Source organism: Platalea leucorodia (genome assembly GCF_965183815.1).
Source record: "Platalea leucorodia genome assembly, chromosome: 9".
Taxonomy (NCBI): Eukaryota; Metazoa; Chordata; class Aves; order Pelecaniformes; family Threskiornithidae; genus Platalea; species Platalea leucorodia.
Genome location: NC_138831.1, coordinates 48,155,652 through 48,173,270, shown reverse-complemented (window position 1 = coordinate 48,173,270; position 17,619 = coordinate 48,155,652). Strand labels below are relative to the sequence as shown.

The window sequence follows — 17,619 nt, the reverse complement described above, 5'->3', positions numbered from 1 at the left end:
AGCTGGGTGCTTCATTTTCAGTCAACTGCATCCATGTTACATGTCCCCCACAATCGCAGACAAAGGCCGCTCTCCAGGAGAGCTGAGAGCCTGGCGAGGTTATATGCAATGCTTATGTGCATGCTCTGTAGGGGGAAAATTAGTGACTTTCAACTGGCTGTGGCTCTTCATGACTGTAATTCTGGAGATCGCTAGTCCTTGTTTTGCAATTGCCTCTTCTCTCTCATCTCTAACTTCTCCATTTTTGCTGCCTTTCAGGAAGAGAATGGGTGCCTCCAGAAGTGAGACAATGGCAGCAGCAGACAACTTCCTTCAAACCTACTGCTGCAGCATGCAAAAAGGGCTCTGGAGCATTAGATTATACCAGAGGGAAGGAACTGCAGCATCCAGATTGGGCTGCCTCGGTCAGCTCGTGATGTGCAAAAGCTGACCAGAGTCTTATCTGAATACTTCCACCCAGCGAGGGTCAGGTCTCTTCAAGAGAAGCAAACTGGTTTAGAGAACTAAGACATGGCTTGGAGCATGTACGGTTGGTTCCTTTAGAAGGCAACAGACAGGAAAGCTGAGAAGGCCTCTGCTTCTCTTAACACCACACTTCTAGCATATACATTATATTAGCGACTGTGAGCTGATCCTAGCCTTAAGACCCCTCCACAAACCAAGCAAAGGCCAGTGATAAACTACATGTCCCACCAGCCTAGGTCAGAGACATCCTTTCAAGTCACAAGCCTCCTCTGCTTTCAGCTCTTCCCAGGGAGAAGACAGTTCATTGCTGTTTCTACATAATAATTATTTATAAAATAATTGTAAAACATCATATGTAGGAACACGTTACTGCCCATTTCTCCCCCTTTCCACATCTACTTCTGGAGAGGGCTGGAGCATGAGTACAGCCCTATTCTCTACAACCAAGGAGCAGCCCAAGCCAGGGCTGATCTAGGCATGGGCTTTCACGTTCTAGTTGCTCACCACACTCCAGCCCTCAGGGGACTGAAAATACCTGCTATTTATTTCTTTTATGAAGGTAAGGCTGAAAAGATATGGATAAGAACGGGCATTATTTAAGGCGGCCAAAGCTCGCTAACTTTGAAGACAGACCATCAGCAGAGATTGTACTGACGTCTCCTCTGATGCCATGTACTGGCGCCTTCACATCCCTCTGCAGCCTCTGAGCAGCAGCACCCAAAGAAATGTGCCCTTGAAGCACCATCTAGTGTTTAATATCTGTCATGGTAGCTCCCACCCACTGGGCTTATTTTTAATGCATTCAGAAAAAACAAGTTTCGGAGACAATAGTCCATAGGATCCATTCTATTTCAGAAGAAACGCCAATTGAAAACAAATGGTTACCAGAAAGCAAAGCCAAATCTGCAGGGATCATTACAAACAACTGAAGGAGCAAATGACCCTCAGCACTCTTCTCCCAGGCAGGAGCAAGAGGCACCTTTGCAACAGACTCCCACAGTCCAAATTGGACATGGATATGAACCATCACTTCTGCATCCTTCCCACACAGGCCAGCGGTGAAAATCATGAAACTTCTGCACAATGATTTACCTCTGTTTCTATCTCCATGACCCTCAGTTTCACAATCTGGAAGGGAAGCTTAGAGGAAACCCCCAAGTTCTGCTTCGTTTCATGTCGAAACCATGCGAAGCCACAAATTCTGAAGAACTTTGAAGTAAAACTATGGATCTCTGATGTCCATTGGCAAGAAATCTTTAAGCTTGTGCAGATTAAATAAAAGAGAGATGCCAACTAGCATTGTTTAGGGCATTCAAACATGCTATTTTCAGCACAGAAAGACTAATCCTTAATTACACAACACTGGTGTGCCAGATTAAGAAAAAAACACAACTATTTGTGAGCACACTTGAATACATCTATATTTCAATGGCTGGAGCTTGCAGCTAGAGTGCAATGGTTGTCTTCCAAACGGCACTCCCAAAATCTGAAAACCACAGACATCCAAAGAGTTCTCAGAAGACCTGTGTCAAAAGCTAGATACCATATCATACTGCACGAGGGTCGTCATTCAGGAGGCTGCCATATCACACTGGACGAGGGTCTGAACGTAGTCATTCAGGAGGCTACGGGCTGCTCAGCGGCTCTGAGCAATTGCTGTGCTCATCAACGTAAAACAGCAGGTAGTCTCCTACCTTAACCAGGCAGCCACTGCTACAACTTCGAGGCCTGAGTAGGTATTAAGAGGAAGCCTGTGAAGTAGGAAGAAATGACACTTACTTCAAGCTGGAAGAGTCCTGGTGGAACTTCTTTTAGCAAGTTCTCAGAAAAATCCACTTCTCTGAGGTGATTTTTCCAGAAAATAGTCAACGCATCAGGTAGGAATTCCAGCGAGTTTCTAGATGCTTTACAACATTTCTGGAAAACATAAAAGAAAAAACACCCACAGAGTAGTAATCATCTCTTTAAATAATGAGGTAGATCAGCTGTCACATGTTTAAGGCATTAATAAATTCATTCTAGGTGATCTCTTTAGATATTTTGATCTAGATGATAAATTATTGTGCGTGCAGGCACATAGGATTTGCGGAGGAGATGCGCTCACTTCATTGATGGGCAAATTCTTTGGTGGGGAAAAAGTATTTAAAAAGTTATTTTGAATATTATCCCCATTTGCTTTTCAACCATAAACAAACACTTCACCAAAGTATACTGTTCTCCTGCTATCCCTGTAATAATGAGGAATAAAGTCACAGTGATGGGCAGATATAGATGCCTTAGTGGGTTTGGGCAAAGTTAACTTTGAACGAAGGCTGAGTGTTCTGTAAAATGATCCTAACAATACTTCTGCTCATATGAACTATAAAGAAAACGAATACATCCATGTAAGACGTGTTTCTAGAAGTCTTCCACCAATGCCATCAACATGGTGAGAACAGGGTAGAACCTCAGAAAGACTCAGAGACCCATAAATCGAATCAGGCAGGGGCATTTGTACAGAAACAGAAGAGCCTTTTAGCATAAGATGCCTGACAGTTTTGTAAGCATCACAGAATATTTTTTGCATTGTTTCAACAGCTTTTTCAGCCTCTGACTCTGTCAGAGCAGTTTGACTTACCAAGGGGCAGGCCCAGGGATCTGGAAACACTTTCAGCTGATTTCTGGAAACATTCAGTATGTTTAGGGACTTGAAGCAGTATAGAAAAACCGTTGGAAGTTCCACCAACCTGTTGTCAGAGACGTCAAACTCCTGCAGCTTCCTTAAGCCAATCCAATTAGTTGCTAGAAAACATGAAACGTTGCGGACTTGGTGTAAGCATGATAGCAGTCTGATCCAGCAAGATGCTGAATGCTTGCTAGACAAGAACCAAAGGATTTTGCGAGTGATAAAAAATAACCAGGCCTTTTCATGTACTTTGGACAAAGGACTGAGAGATGCTAAGCATCTCTAGTTAATACTGGCTTTAAGTGGTTATTATAACAGTTTGGCGTTCTCCCTTACAAATCAGGCCTTGAAATGTAAGCATAACACTGGACTGTACGTACTGTTTTCCTCGTCAAATAACTTCTCCATATAATTTTTAGCAGCAATGAGTTTTTTAAGGTTTTTAAGATGTAGGAATCCAGAAGGGAGAGTAGAGAGCCTGTTGCTGGATACGTCGACCTCGAGTAACCTGTGAGTACAGAAGATACTCAGTCAGGCATCAATAAAATGCTAGCGAAGACTCCTGTTGCCATAGACATCTATTTTACCAGGACAGCTTTAGGTCTGAATGAAAGCAGCTGGAATGCGCTCTCACAAGGCAAAGCAAAAAAACCCTATTTAGAAAATTAACCCTTCCAGGGAGCAGACAGGAGTGGTCTGGATAGCCAGCAGATCAGATAATTGATACGAGCCAGCAAATGCCATTCTGAGTCAGCTCAGGGCTTAGACTTAGAGGAGTGCGGCTCACCAGAACGGGAGAAAAGCAGAAGCAACATGAGACAATACAGCAATAAAAGTCCCTACAATTGTCCTGACAACAAACCTGGAAACACTGAGAAAGCAAAAGAGCAAATCTTAAGTTAAACCTTGCAGCAGACGGAAAATAAACCGAGAAGCTCCTGCATATGCTCTTCACTTACGCAGTTTCATACAAGCACAACTGACTCATTTGCACCTGTTCTCCGTATGGGTTCAGTTTGCTGTAGGCATCCAGCGCACACACCTTGTACATATAATTTCGTCGGATGACTGTACGCTGGGTAACTCCGTCAGCTGATTGTCAGCCAGGCTGAGCTTCCTGAGGTTTATCAGGCCCCATGGGATCACGGATGGAAGGGAGACCAGGCAGTTGGCAGAGAGATCAAGCTCAGTTATCTGACAGGAGATATCAATCAGCCAGTCCAGATCCACCCAGGGCAGTTTGAGGTTTGACCAGTTCACACACAAAGCCTGCGTATGTCAAAGAAAGAAGAGAAAACCATGTTAGTAAAATCCCAATTGCTCTCGGCCTGTGTTACACCACTGGGAATCTGGCAGATCAGAGCACAGACCATAAACATTTTACTTTCCAATCTGCTTCTAGGAATTAAACTGGCTCAGAGGTGCAATCATGCCTGGATATCAGCAGTCCCCACCATATAGCTACTCCTTGATCTCACTCCAAAGACCACGAGCAAGTGCAAGCAGGGGACTTGGACTTCTTTGCCTGTCCATACACCAGCTCCAGCGTGCCCCGCAAAGGGTGAGCTGCCCTTGCCTGAAACCAGCGCTCTTCTCCAAGAGCTGCACAGACTCTAACAGCTTGTTCATCCAACAACGTGCAGTGAGTTTCCATGGGGCTGTCCCACAAGACGTATTCACACCCTATGCTAGCAGCGTGATACGGACAGACCACGGAAACCCATCTTAAATCCAGACTCCGCAGCCCGAACCCCACTCTGTCTCTTGGACGTGGCCTGCACCACTGCTCAGATCTCCAAGGGACTCTGAACACCAAGAGAGGCCAGGCAGGTCAGGAGGAGCCCCTGCGGAGCAGTCCGCCTCTGAAATGCTTGTGGATCATTGCTTGTGCATCTGTAGAAAGGACAGGGACAGATCTGCTGAGTGTAGTAATGACTTCTTACGAGGAAGCCTGTTGCTGGAATAATTAATATATGCCCAGGCACTGCTTTTCCATCTTAAACCTTCCAGCAACAAGCAGCCAAACCGTTCTGGGGAAGTTTTAGGTTTTGCAAAGGAACATCTGGGAAAGGAAAGGAAAGGCAAACACCCTCTTGTAAAGCATTTCTAAACACTAGAACTTTGCTCGGTATCATTTATATCCGAGAGACATGATTTGGCAGTTGCTTCCTTTCTAGATAATGTTCTGCTGCTTTTGACAGTAAGACGAAGAAGTCGTTTTATCCTCTTTTGGAAAAAAAGCAGAAGTTGTGGTGAAAGGCATAACTACTTATTTCAGGCTTCACTTTAGAAGAAAACATGAACACATAATGGTCATCAATGCAAGTAAACAACCCAAGGCTTAATTTTCAAGATCACCTCACTGCGTTCCAATGAGATCTATGTTCCAAAATACACATTTTTAAAATGTTAGTCCCAAAACGTTTTCATAAGCTCAGTGTTTTTGACATAACTCATCCCAAAGACAGTCTCAATTAAGTGATCATTAATTCTCCACCAGGAGGCAGCAAGGACCCAACAGCAAATTTAATTTGCTTTCCAGTTCCCAGTATTTAGCTCTTAAGACTTTTAACGACAAATTTAAAATTAAAAGGAATATATTTCGGGGAGGGAGAGAAAGAAAAGGGAAACCAAGGTCTATCTCAAATGCTTATTTGAGACTCAGAACTCCAAGTAATGTAGATCACACAGTTCAAATGTCTAGGAGAACAGAATAAAGGGTAGGCACAAACAGTTGCACTTTTTAGAAACTGACAGCAGTCGTACTTCGTGTAGACACAGTGCTTTTCAAGTGTTCACTAGTGAAGCCTCAGGACAGCCCTGCAAATATGAATGGAAATATTATGTCCATTGTACCACTGGGGAAAGCAAAGCAAAGAGCACAAGCTGTTTGTCTAAAGCTACATTCACCGTCAGCCACAAGGCATCCATATAAAACACAGCAAGCCAGCAGCAACAAGAAATCAAATTAAGCAGAGTATCCACTGCTACTGCAAAATATACAGTACCTGATGGGAGTTACACTGCAAAGCTTTCACACTGGCACTAAACATGTTCTACTTTACTGTTAGATTTTCCAAATCTGTATATTTAACAGCTTCCTGCTTACAAACTTGGCTTAAATTCTGTATGTATTTTTCTGTAATTTTCTCTCACCATCAAGAGCCCAAGAGCTGTTTGCATCACTGGAAAGGGATGTGGTACTGATGCTAAGGGACTGGAAGATCTTCCCAACATGAGGAAACCTCACTGAGAAAGAGCACATTTGTGCTGAGACACTGGATTATTTTTTTCTGGTTCCTTGAATTGCCCCAAGAGCTTATATGAGGAATCAGATCCCTCAGTCCAGACAATGCAGGATACCAGCTCTACACTACAAACAAAATCCTCAAGTAGTATTGATATCTGTCTGGCTACTTACATGCACTTCCAGGTCACTACCCTGTCTTATAATATTATTACTCTTTATTTTAGAGAGAAAATTTTCACCTGGTTTAGCTCCCAGCCGAGGTCACCAAAAACTGACTTACAATGGTACTGATGCAAGAGGAGGGAGGAGGGCATGGCTGGGGAGAGGAGGAGGGCAGCATCACTGTAGCTCCATCCTAGACCAGCTAAAATTGTCCCTGATAGAAATACAGCTTAATCAGCAAGGAAATTCTCTTACTGATGTCGTTTATAACATATTGTGCTTTATTGTCATGCCAACAAAAGCCTTTTTATGCCAGGACAATTAAACCTACACCATGACTTCTGCTCATACAGAAAAAACCCATCACCCTCCTACCTAACAGCGCTGGGTAAAATCACATACTCTGCATTAGCAAAACCAAACCCCTTGGCTTAAGAAAGAGCTAAGAAAAGGCCCGATCCCCAACTACATGCGCTTCATGTAGATTTTTAATAGGAATGGCCTTTTCAGGCTAGAAGAGAGAGGTGTAACAAAGATGCAGCAACTGAAAGTGTAACACAAGCACAGTCTGCCTAGATATGCGAGAAACGTTTTAACAGGGAATTAGCCATTTTAACAACTAACCTTGGCTGGCAAAGCATACTCTGTCCTGATACTTTCTTTCCAGGAATGCCAATTTTTTTCAAAAGCTATGCTGAGACTCAGCCAAAATGGGGGCGGAGGGGGTAAACCAGAATGAATAGGGGAAAATCCAAGCTTTTAGGCAGTAATTCCAGACAACATGTCTATGGTCTAAAAATGAACTGCTAGTAAGGAAGGGGCTTCCCGCTTACCGATATTGTTGTCAAGGCATGGGGTATGGAAATACTAACACAGCACTGAGGGTTACAGAAAGGTGGATTTGTCTCAGCCTGCCTACCAGACCCATCAATTATCTCCTGTAACCATCACAAAGACCTTGCTCAGAGGGAGACTAAACCTCAAAAATGAAGCCATGAAGATCAGCCATGCTCTTTCCTCTACTTCCCTTTACAGCTTGCCATCTGCCAACAGAAGGGAATAGCAACACCCTTCACAGAGATCTCAGGCAGTGGCTGAAGCAGCTTTTTACTGATCCCATGCTGCTGGAGCAAGGCGGTAGATCAATCTGGGATGAAGATCTGGGTGCGAGACTAAAGCTACTTTTCACCCTGCAACAAGGAAAACAGTGAAATTACATTCAAAGCTGGCCTCAGCACTGAAGCTGTTAATTATTATCCCACGTATATTATGATCACCAAAGACTAACACTGCATTGGGCAGGGCACATAACAAAGATGTCGTCCAGAGGAGATTTACCCTGAAGTTCAGGACAACTTTCAACAGTACACCGAGATGGAAGAGGTGGCATCCTGGCACTTTCTCCTTTGGCAATGGTATTGCCACAATGGCCGTGGATGCATAGGATCTGCACTATGGCTCAAAAAGGAAACAGGTAAGGAAAATTTTCCTGGCTTTTTTGTAAACATCTTTTAGCATCTGATCTAAAGTGGGATGCTCCGTAGCACCTTTCCTAAGATAAGCATCCATGACCAGAGAATTGAACCCCATGAACTACTTACATGTTTTACATAAACAAACAGCGGCAAGAAAATTGAGAATGACAGCCAAAAAATCTGGGCAAATATTCCATGCAAAAGGCTCTCCACACGTCCTTCAATTCCACAGAGGCTGCATATAACCATACAGGGCTTTGAAATTCTGGCAGTGATGGGAATGAAGGCCTGGAGAGCTGGCTTGCTCGTTCAGTTTGTTCCACACAGGGGAAAGCAGGTGTTTGTGGTTCAGATCCTGAAATCAGACTCCAGAGCCCCATATTTCTTGTGTGACACCAGTCACTGCCTCAGGCTACCCAGACTCTGTTTGCCAGCCCATATAATGGGACAGTAACATCTCCTCTTCTCCCAGGGAAGCCAGGAGTAAAAACGCACTACAGACTCCAGCTCCCTCTTTTTTCTTCCTGCTTAACTAAACTGCACCCAACTAAGCTGCAATAAAAAAAAAAAAAATCAGAAAAAAGAACTGATGGTGCTTATCCCCTCCCTCAGTTCCTGCTCTGTTTCAAGATCATGCTCTTTAGAGTGGGCCCAGGTTCCTATTTCAGTACAAAAAAAGTACTTGTACTTGAGTACCCCAACCAATGCAGTAATAATAAGATCTATAGCCTACTATTAGCGGGTGTAAGCAGGACCATGCTCCTCTGCTGCTTCTCATTTCAGACTGATACGCATCTCTATTTTGCATTTAGATTGCTGTGTATCATTTACCTCAAAAAGGCAGAGCCATGGCCTCAGGGTATTTTATGTGATAGAAAGATACCTGCAGAATTCAGATAGTGACTTCTAAAACCACAGACAGGATTGTGAAATCCAACACCTGCTATGAACGCTGCGGGGTAGGTGTCCTCATCTCCTAGGCAGCTTTTTGAATCTCAGCAGTAAGTGCCTTGCGCTCAGTCCTCCTCCCCATCCAGAGCCAAGGACTGACAGCGTCTCTGCTGCAAACTGGAGGATCAGCCAAGCCCCTTCATCTGACTTAGGGACAGTGGACCACATTCACCTTGATGCTACTAACCTGATGTCAGTGGAGTTGCCTTAGGGATTTACTTGGCTCAGCACTCCACGGTGAAAATGTAATTAAGTGAAAGAAAGCCTGACAGCAACGCCACAAAGAGAGGGGATTGCCTCCCCAACTCATACTTAATCATCTCCACTATCTCCCCAGAAAAGCCCACTTCTTCAATGCCAAAGGTCTGTGGTGCTGAACTTGCAGAGCCCAGTGATCAGCTCAACCCTTCTCCATTTGGCACTGGCTGGTGAGCTCTGTGCTGAAAGGAGAGAGGGACGGTGTTCAGAAGCTGTTAGCTCCTGGGCACAGCCCGACTCTGGGTGGCTTACTGCTCTTCAGAAGGGCAAGGAAAACCTCTGTACACTCCCCTCTCCTGCCCAGGAAAGAATTTCTCAATACCAGTCCTGAAAACTAAATGGAAATCTTCTACCGCAGTGATGTCAGGGGACGCACTGAGCAAGGCAAGGGACTGGAAATTGTGCAGAAGCAAGAAACCCCACTGCTCTTGGGCAAACGATGAACTATAAATATGAAAAATATTTACTTAGATTTGAGACCGTTTGGTAAGGTGATTAAAGAAGGCTGTTGTTGCATTTCTCCTAAATGACGTGACATGCCCCAACAGAACCTCACTCTTGCTGTAGACAGGATATTCTGAGGACGGTGATCTAATTCCTCCATCAATAATGCTGCTGTGAATCTTGAGTGGAACTGCCGCAGATTTCTTTACCAATGGTGATGTAACTGAGATTAGCCAGGCAGTGCATAAAGAAATCAGAGGAGGATCATACGCATACACATACATTTGCATGCTTGTGTATAAAATTCTTGGCAAGAGGGAAAATGCAGCAGTTTAAGCTCTTTTCTCGTCTGTAATGGGAAAAAAATGTATCTCCATGCTGATTACACGTATCGAAGTCTGGAATCTGTGCCCAGCCACCTTACTGCAGGGGTGGTTTTTGGCATTTGTTACCTGTTCCTGTAAAAATGGAGCAGTTCCTCTCTTTAGCAAGACAGTGGTTTGCTGTGGGGATAAATTTATGCCAGAAAGAAAAAAAAAAGGAGAAACAGATATTAGAAAAACAAGACATAACTCTTGTCTCAGAAAGGGCAGCACTATGCACAGCCCAATGGCTGCCTGGAAGGTGTGGCAGCTAAGCAGAGCTCTCCAACCACATTTTACGCATAGCTGGTAGCATTCACTACTGTGAAATCAATTGGAGGTCAACTGTGCAGTGTTTTCACTCAGAGATAGCACGGATGGGACAAACCCTTTTGAAGTTCTGGGCTCATTCTGAAATGATCGGTGCTCGGTCTGCCCTGTCCAAGAGGAGAGACTTTTTGACATCCAGCTGGCTGCCATACACATCGCAGTCTCTGCACAATCCTTTTTTACCTCCTCCCAGTGCAAAATGCATCACAGCACTTGCACAAGAAGACTTACATTTGTGAACCTCACGAGATATGAAGAAGGCACCAAGGCAGCTTGTTTGCAGCTGCCATGAAGTCATGTTTTAAAAAATTATCAGGGTGTGTGACTATCGTTTCCCAGAGACCTGAGCTTTGCAGACAAACTAGGACAAATCTTCCTGAATTTGTCCCAGTCTGCCCAAATGAATTCAAAAAGAAAGCATTAAATAAGTAAACATATTAAAAATAAACAGCTACTAGAAGAATCAAGGTCAAGTTTCTGGGAATGATTTTTGTTTTTTTCTTTTTCTTTTTTTTTTAAACCAGGCCCTTCTGGCAATTAGCTGTTTCAAAACTGCTCTCTTCTTCACTCAGGGTGTGACAACAGCAAAGCTGAGTCATTTTTACAGCAGCTTAGTTGAATATTGCCAGCAAGTTCACGTGGAAAACAGACCTCTTCCCTGTGATTCAAACATTTATTCCAGAGTTTATTCAAGCTGAATTATCCACTTAGTTAGATTTTTTTTTTCTTCTAAAAGGTATGTAGTTTTATCAACGCTTATCCAGAAACATCTAGGATTTAGCTTCCTTTTGCTTACCTGTCAATGACACGAAGAATCCCACAGGGAGGGCTTTAAATCTGCTGATTGAACCTAATGAAGTCAGGCTCACATATCTGGACTGTAGTCCCTAACATTTGCAGTATTGTCGGGAATCCAGAGAGACGGGGTTTGGGCAGGAAAACAGAGAATGGAGAAGTTTGTAACGCTATGAAAACCTCTCTGCTTATTTTTACTTAACACGGAAGCAGATTCAGCACCCTGCAAGGTTATGAGCTGAGCAAACAGATACTCAGCTGGCAATGGGATTCACATAGACAGAGCCTTGATCGAAAAATTTTCCTCACAATTTTTCACTGCACAATTTTTATGACCTGATGAAAACTAACTATTGTAAGCTCAGGGCTCTGATGCTCCTATTCAATGTTTGTTAATCTGCATATCAAAGGGAAAACCAAAAAATGCCTGATAACTAACTTGCTAGGTAACAGTAGAAATAATACGAAATACTACGTGCTTCCCTATAAAGCAGTAACAGCGTGCGCTGTGAGATGGTTTTCAGTTCTGAATAAAGGAGACTTGGATAATAGAGATTAAGAGAACGAAGAATATAGCCTAGTTATACAAAGATACGGGATAATCATGAAATGTAATAATACCCTGCATGAAAACAATGCCACTCATCTGTAGATCTCCAAGCAACATCATCATGTATTAAGCCTTCCAACAGCTGTGAGATGTGAGGAGTTTAAATCTCCCCATTTTACAGTGGAAGAAATAGAGATGCAAATGAATTACCAAAATTGTCAAAAGGCTGTCAGTGGCTAAGTAGCGAACAGGGTTCTTGCCAACCTAAAAAGGCTTCAATTTGTTGGCCTCTGTGTCCTATCAAAAACCATTTCTGTGGGACAAGCGCAGTTAAACTAATACGATTTGATCACACACGATATTCTCCATGTTCCTCCAGAGAGCCAGATCGGTCCTGAGCGAGTGACAGCAAAGGCTACCAGCCAGGATCTGAAGTAGGGAAGATATTTTGAGCAGATGTAAGTTTGCTCTACTCATGCTACATGTTAACAAAAAGCCACATGAGCCTATTTGTACGTGCTGTGTCTGAGCTATCAGACACAGGGGAAGAGAAGGGTTTACATGCTCAGCTCTGCGCCATGCTAACACTCCAGGACACCACAGAGCTTGCGGCATTACCTTGGCACCAGAATGCACAACACAAACCTAAATGGAGTGATTATCCTGGGGTCACAGAGGAAGCCTGCGGTAGTGCTTATTTCTCTGGAAGACTTTGAGCACAAAGTCAATGTTTCCTTTCCACAGCATATGCCTGGTTCACACGCTGATGTTAAAATTGCCAAGCGGAAGCTGTCACACACAGCGTCTTGCACAATGATGCCATTTAAAGGCCTAATGTTTTACACCTTGCAATTCGGCACTGGCATGAAAGCCACTTTCACAGCTTGTTCTCTAAATGGGCAGCAAACCACAAGGCTCTTAGTTGAGAAGAAAAATCACCAGCCACATGGTACGCGGAGACAAGTATCAATTATTAAAATGATGCTCCTTTAAAAGAACGTCTCTTCAGGCAGATAAATGGCTACTTACTGTTTTTGCTGGAGCGCTACCTGGTAGTGGGCTCGTCTCAATGAAATACTTCCTCAGAAGGTGTTTGCTGGATTCAGGACTGTCCATCAGGATGTAGGAACAAAAGAAAGCTCCATTCCGTAATAAAAACACGGCTACATCTTCATTCCCTTTAGAGAAAAGCAGATTGTCTGTTCTCTTCTTCTCACGTAGATGAACCAACAAGGAGCTGAACAGAAATCCTGGGAAATAACCACTTCTGAAAAAAGCCATGGGGGTGTGCGAAAAGGGAACTGAACTGTATAAAGACTGTTTCCTCCGGTGACAGGATTTAGTTTGGTCAAACTGAGAGAGCAAAGACCCTGTGTAAAAGCACTGGCCCAGGCTCTTTCTTTTTTCTCTTTTTTTACCCTGTCTTATTAAACTATACACACAGCTGTACTTTGAAGTGTAAATTATTCAGCCTAAATCAAGCATGTGTGCCAGAGTGTCCATAACAATAATGTTTTTACTTGCAAGGTTTGTATTTTGGAAGGGTCTTTTCCCTAGGAGTCTATAGAGGAAAGTTCAGCCTCTCAGTATTTAGAGTAATCTAACTTAAGAAGGCCCTGACTGAAATTTGGCTAAGTCAAAAGACTCAGAGCCAACTGTATTTTAATTTATCCCACTGGAAATCCAGGACAATTCCAGGCAAGCCAGTCCACACTGATACCTTCCTAGATGTGAACAACTCGGCCCATTCTTTAAAAGACATTGCGGAAAAGGGGCAAAGTTTTGAAGCATGCAAATACATACCTGCCTTTATAGCAGCATACAGAGGCAACCGTATAAGAACTGGAAACTCGTTCTTCCTGACTGCACAGCTCTCTGGGTCAGCACTGTATGCACGAATTAGGAGTTTTACTACGTCCAAATGTCCCTGCTGGCAGGCTATGGCCAGCATCCAGTTCAGGAGTTGTTGGCAAGTACTAGGACCTACCGAAAAGATACGGCATTTGACTTAGTTGATGTCACCGGGCTGTGATGCGCAAGAGTCATCCACAAATAACGGCTATGCAAAGGGTATAGGGTGAAGCCCCTGAGGACAAAGGAGCAGACTGCACTGCAAGAGTGTGTTACAGAAGAGCCCTAAGCTGGTCAGGCACCAAGTTTTCAGCTTTGTTTAAATGTTCTTCATTACCTACCCAGCTAATAGGCAAACTTTTTTGACTGTCCCTGATCTAAGCATGCATAAGCTAGCAACAGTGGAAGGTTCTGAGGATGCCTGCTAGGCTACCAGCAAAAAAATCAAATATCTAATCCCCAAAAGAGGTGGCAAGGGATGACCAGGACTGTCTTTGCATCCAGAGGCAACAGGCCTGATCCAACAGATGCTAGATCCAAACATCCACGATAGTCCACTTCTTCCAAGTTCATGAGAGGGGATACAAAGAATGGGGAAAACCAGCTAACTTTTCATGCTACCGGATGAGTAAATCAAAAATAAATGTTTCAGACAACACAAAATAATTGTTTTAGTTTGTTTTCACTGTAACCTAAAGTCTCCCACAACAAATTTCATTTCCCCTTGAAATATTTCATTTTGGGTGAATTCTTTACTATTGATTCATAGTAAAGCTAGACAAATGTCATTTAAGGCTAAAAACTAAAATACTACGTTCTGATTTCTGTATGAATTTGCTAATGCTTTAGTTATCCCCAAACTGCTTTTTTTTCTGAATTAATGTTTTGCCTGTACAACACTGCTTTCCTCTAGGTGTGCATAATTCTGCGCATGTAACTAAATGCCCATGGCAGGATTATTTCTCTAACAGTAAGCAGTCCTCAAATCTTCCCTGATTCACAGTATCACCTCCATTTACTGTACAAATTCACTTCCCCTTTGAAATGCTTACAGAAACTTCCACAAGCCCAAATTTATACGTCAACTTTTTTTTGCAGTTTCTCCATGTGGAAATTACATCATTCTTTGCATTCTTAACAGCTTGATTAAATCACTCCCCCTCCTGCTGCAAAAAAACAGGCTCCACTTCAGCTGTAAGCCACAAGAAGTTCACACTGAGCCAGAGAGAATCACTGCAGTGCATTAGAAAAATTGCAAATTCGTGCAATTTATTCCTAAGCCCTGTGATTGGTTTCTACCTAACTTCCCGGAGAAACAAATGGAAAGTCCTGCATAAAAACTTCTGAAAGCTGCTGTTTGTATAGAGCACCTCCCCTGACCACCCAAAGCAAGGTTTTAAGGGAATTTGGTCATTTCTAAACTGAGCTAAGTTTTCAGAAACTACTTAAGTCATTTTTCATTACTGAGAGTATTATATTAATATAATTTGATTTTTGCTACTAGGTTACAAAACCAGCGTTGTGAGCCTCCTTTCTGGCTGAAGGAAATACTACGTTCAATTGCATCCCCCAAACTGGAACGTTTCTTTTGCTTATTAGTGCTCTAACAGTTTAAGAACATCAAATAAGCCGGTTTCCCAAAAGGTTATTCCCATTTTCACTGGCAAGTATATAGCTCCAGTGAGGAGCTAGAGCTATATTGAGGTCAAATATTGCAGAGGCCCAGCTTAGCTGTTGCGGTTACTGCAGTGTCTGAGGTCAAGAGAGCGATTCGCCCTGGCTGCTGCGCAGGACCGCTGGACCCTGAATCCACAGAGGGTCCTGGTGAGAAGTAGCTGCCATGCCCGCAGTACGCCAAGAGAGCAACAGGGGACCCAAACACAAGTTCCTGGTCCTGACTGAGAGTAATGCTCTTTTTGCCCCCCCCAGCTGCCTTAAGAATTGTGTCTGGGTCCAAAAATGTCTCTGTTCTGCTACAAAATAATTTTTAAAATAAAATGTAATTAAAACGTAATGATGATTCTAAATAAGGAATTCCCCTGAAAGTCAAATCAAAACGCCAACAAGAGAGCATAGAGCTTGCTGCCAGCTGTGCACCCAAACCATTACTCGCCAGACAGTCATGCTGCACTCTCACTCCCAGCACTGCTGTGTCTGCTGGATCAGCAGAGTGGGATGATGCTGTTTCCTGAAAATCCCTTAATTTCTCTGTGGGGTCTGGGACGTTACCCAGCTCTGAGGGCTGATGGGAATGAATTGTCTAAATGGCATCTTCCTCCACTTCCAATTTGCAAACATGGAATATTTTTATGCATGTGTTTATCCCCCCATGGGGGAAGTTTTCTTCAAACACAGCAGAGATTAGATCCCTCCACGCACTTTCCCATGATTACGTCCCTCCCATTTCAAGGGATGTGAAAAAAAGAAATGCATGCCTGCTTGAAGCTATAGCACACAGCTACCGAAAAGCTTGAGAAAAGGCAGAGGCAACCCAATAGGCTTACCATGCAAGGAATCCAGCAGCTCTTTCACAACGTCCTTATGTCCAAAATACGCAGCCACAACAGCTGCATTGTCATCGTTAGGTTCTGTTGGTAACACCACTAATGCTTCCTTCAGTAAATACCTCACCGCCTGAAGATCTCCATATGCTGCTGCAATACCTAAAAGCTGGCACTGGTAAAGAAAACACAGCAAAATAAACTCTCTGTAAAGGGAGCAGGCAGAGAAAGAGAGCATTTCTAGAGCCACGTATATAATTGTGCCCATGCAAATGCATACCCACTGTCACTGTGCTTAACTGAGAATGTCATAAACTCTAGTAGCCATTATAATCATTGCTGTTGATATATTAATTATATTAATTTGTTGGGGTTTGGTTTTTTGTATGGTTTTACCGCAAAAGTGCTCAAGGCACAGAATGGTGAGTGTAAAACCATTTTTCATGGACAAACAGAAAAACTATTTGCACAGCTCTGCTACAAGGTGTAGTATTTCCAGTTTTGGAGATGGCCAGTATGCCTGGATTTGGCACGCATGTAGTCTCCCAGAACACTAAGATAAGCTCTGTGCAAAGAGCAGGCTCAAAATGAGAGCTCTGAAGGCAGAGCAGTGCAGAAGCTGACGCAGAGGATGTAGTTCCAAACACAAGAAGCAAAATCTTCCCAGGGGGCCATTCATCATCTTTGTACTGATGGGGGAATACATTTTTTTGGTTAAGTCTATAAACTGCTTCCTTTTTATGGGGAAAAATCTATTTCCCTGTTTTAGTGACCACAACACCAGCACCCCTCCTCGCACAGGCTCCTGTTCCTACATACGCTGTTCCTGTGGTCTGCCTCGCCTTTCTGATCAGGACCTTCAAGGGCAAATACTGTCCCTGAGTATACGTTCCTGAAGCGCCCCACACAACCCGCCATGCCTGGGACCCTGCAGCACCAGCATAACATATATACCTGAATGGATTTTCTGCATGAGAAACGACAGAAGAAAGCAACTTGGCATTTTGGTTTCCTTCCCAATAAAATCTGAGAAAGAGTAGTAACCTAACCCTACCTTTTCCACTTGCAGTGCGGCCTCCTCACATGACAACTTAATCAACTCTTGGGCCTTACTGGTGTCTCCAGCTTTGTAAGCATCCTGAATACTTTCTGTCACAGGTGTCTGAATTATGGAGACTTCGCCGACTGTGGACTGTTTGCCACCCATGTCCACGGTTCCTGAAGTAAAAAATAGAAAAGAGGGGTCAGGAAGAAGTACCCGTTCATTACTTATGCACAGCTACTATGTCAATGCATCCTGGCAACAAAAAAAGGGGGTGAATTATTTTCAGTGGAATATTTACTGCACACAATTAAAAAAGAGGAAAAAACCTCAAAACTCAGTTGCCCGATAAAAGAAAGTGATAATACGTTAAAGTACTTTCCAACAGGGACATGAAACTAAAATGGACAACGAGTTCCCCAATTGCACCCAGGGGTGGTTTCCAAAGGACAGTGCGAAAGCTCACACACGCAGACGCGTACGCTCTGCAGCAGCCTGCCACGCTCGATCTCCTGCTG

The 17,619-nt window shown here is 43.4% G+C and overlaps 1 protein-coding gene across 1 annotated transcript in view; it reads right to left on the bottom strand.

Moving 5' to 3' along the window:
- Positions 1 to 17,619, bottom strand: part of LRRK1 (leucine rich repeat kinase 1) — a 79,203-nt gene that overhangs the window by 42,728 nt on the left and 18,856 nt on the right. Inside the window, exons 2-9 of the mRNA XM_082322564.1 lie at positions 17,114 to 17,277; positions 16,063 to 16,234; positions 13,511 to 13,690; positions 12,737 to 12,885; positions 4,173 to 4,399; positions 3,511 to 3,638; positions 3,083 to 3,246; positions 2,245 to 2,382 (exon numbers count right to left, since the gene is read on the bottom strand). Coding sequence (XP_082178690.1) covers positions 2,245 to 2,382; positions 3,083 to 3,246; positions 3,511 to 3,638; positions 4,173 to 4,399; positions 12,737 to 12,885; positions 13,511 to 13,690; positions 16,063 to 16,234; positions 17,114 to 17,277 — 1,322 coding nt within the window. The remainder of the gene's footprint in view (positions 1 to 2,244; positions 2,383 to 3,082; positions 3,247 to 3,510; positions 3,639 to 4,172; positions 4,400 to 12,736; positions 12,886 to 13,510; positions 13,691 to 16,062; positions 16,235 to 17,113; positions 17,278 to 17,619) is intronic.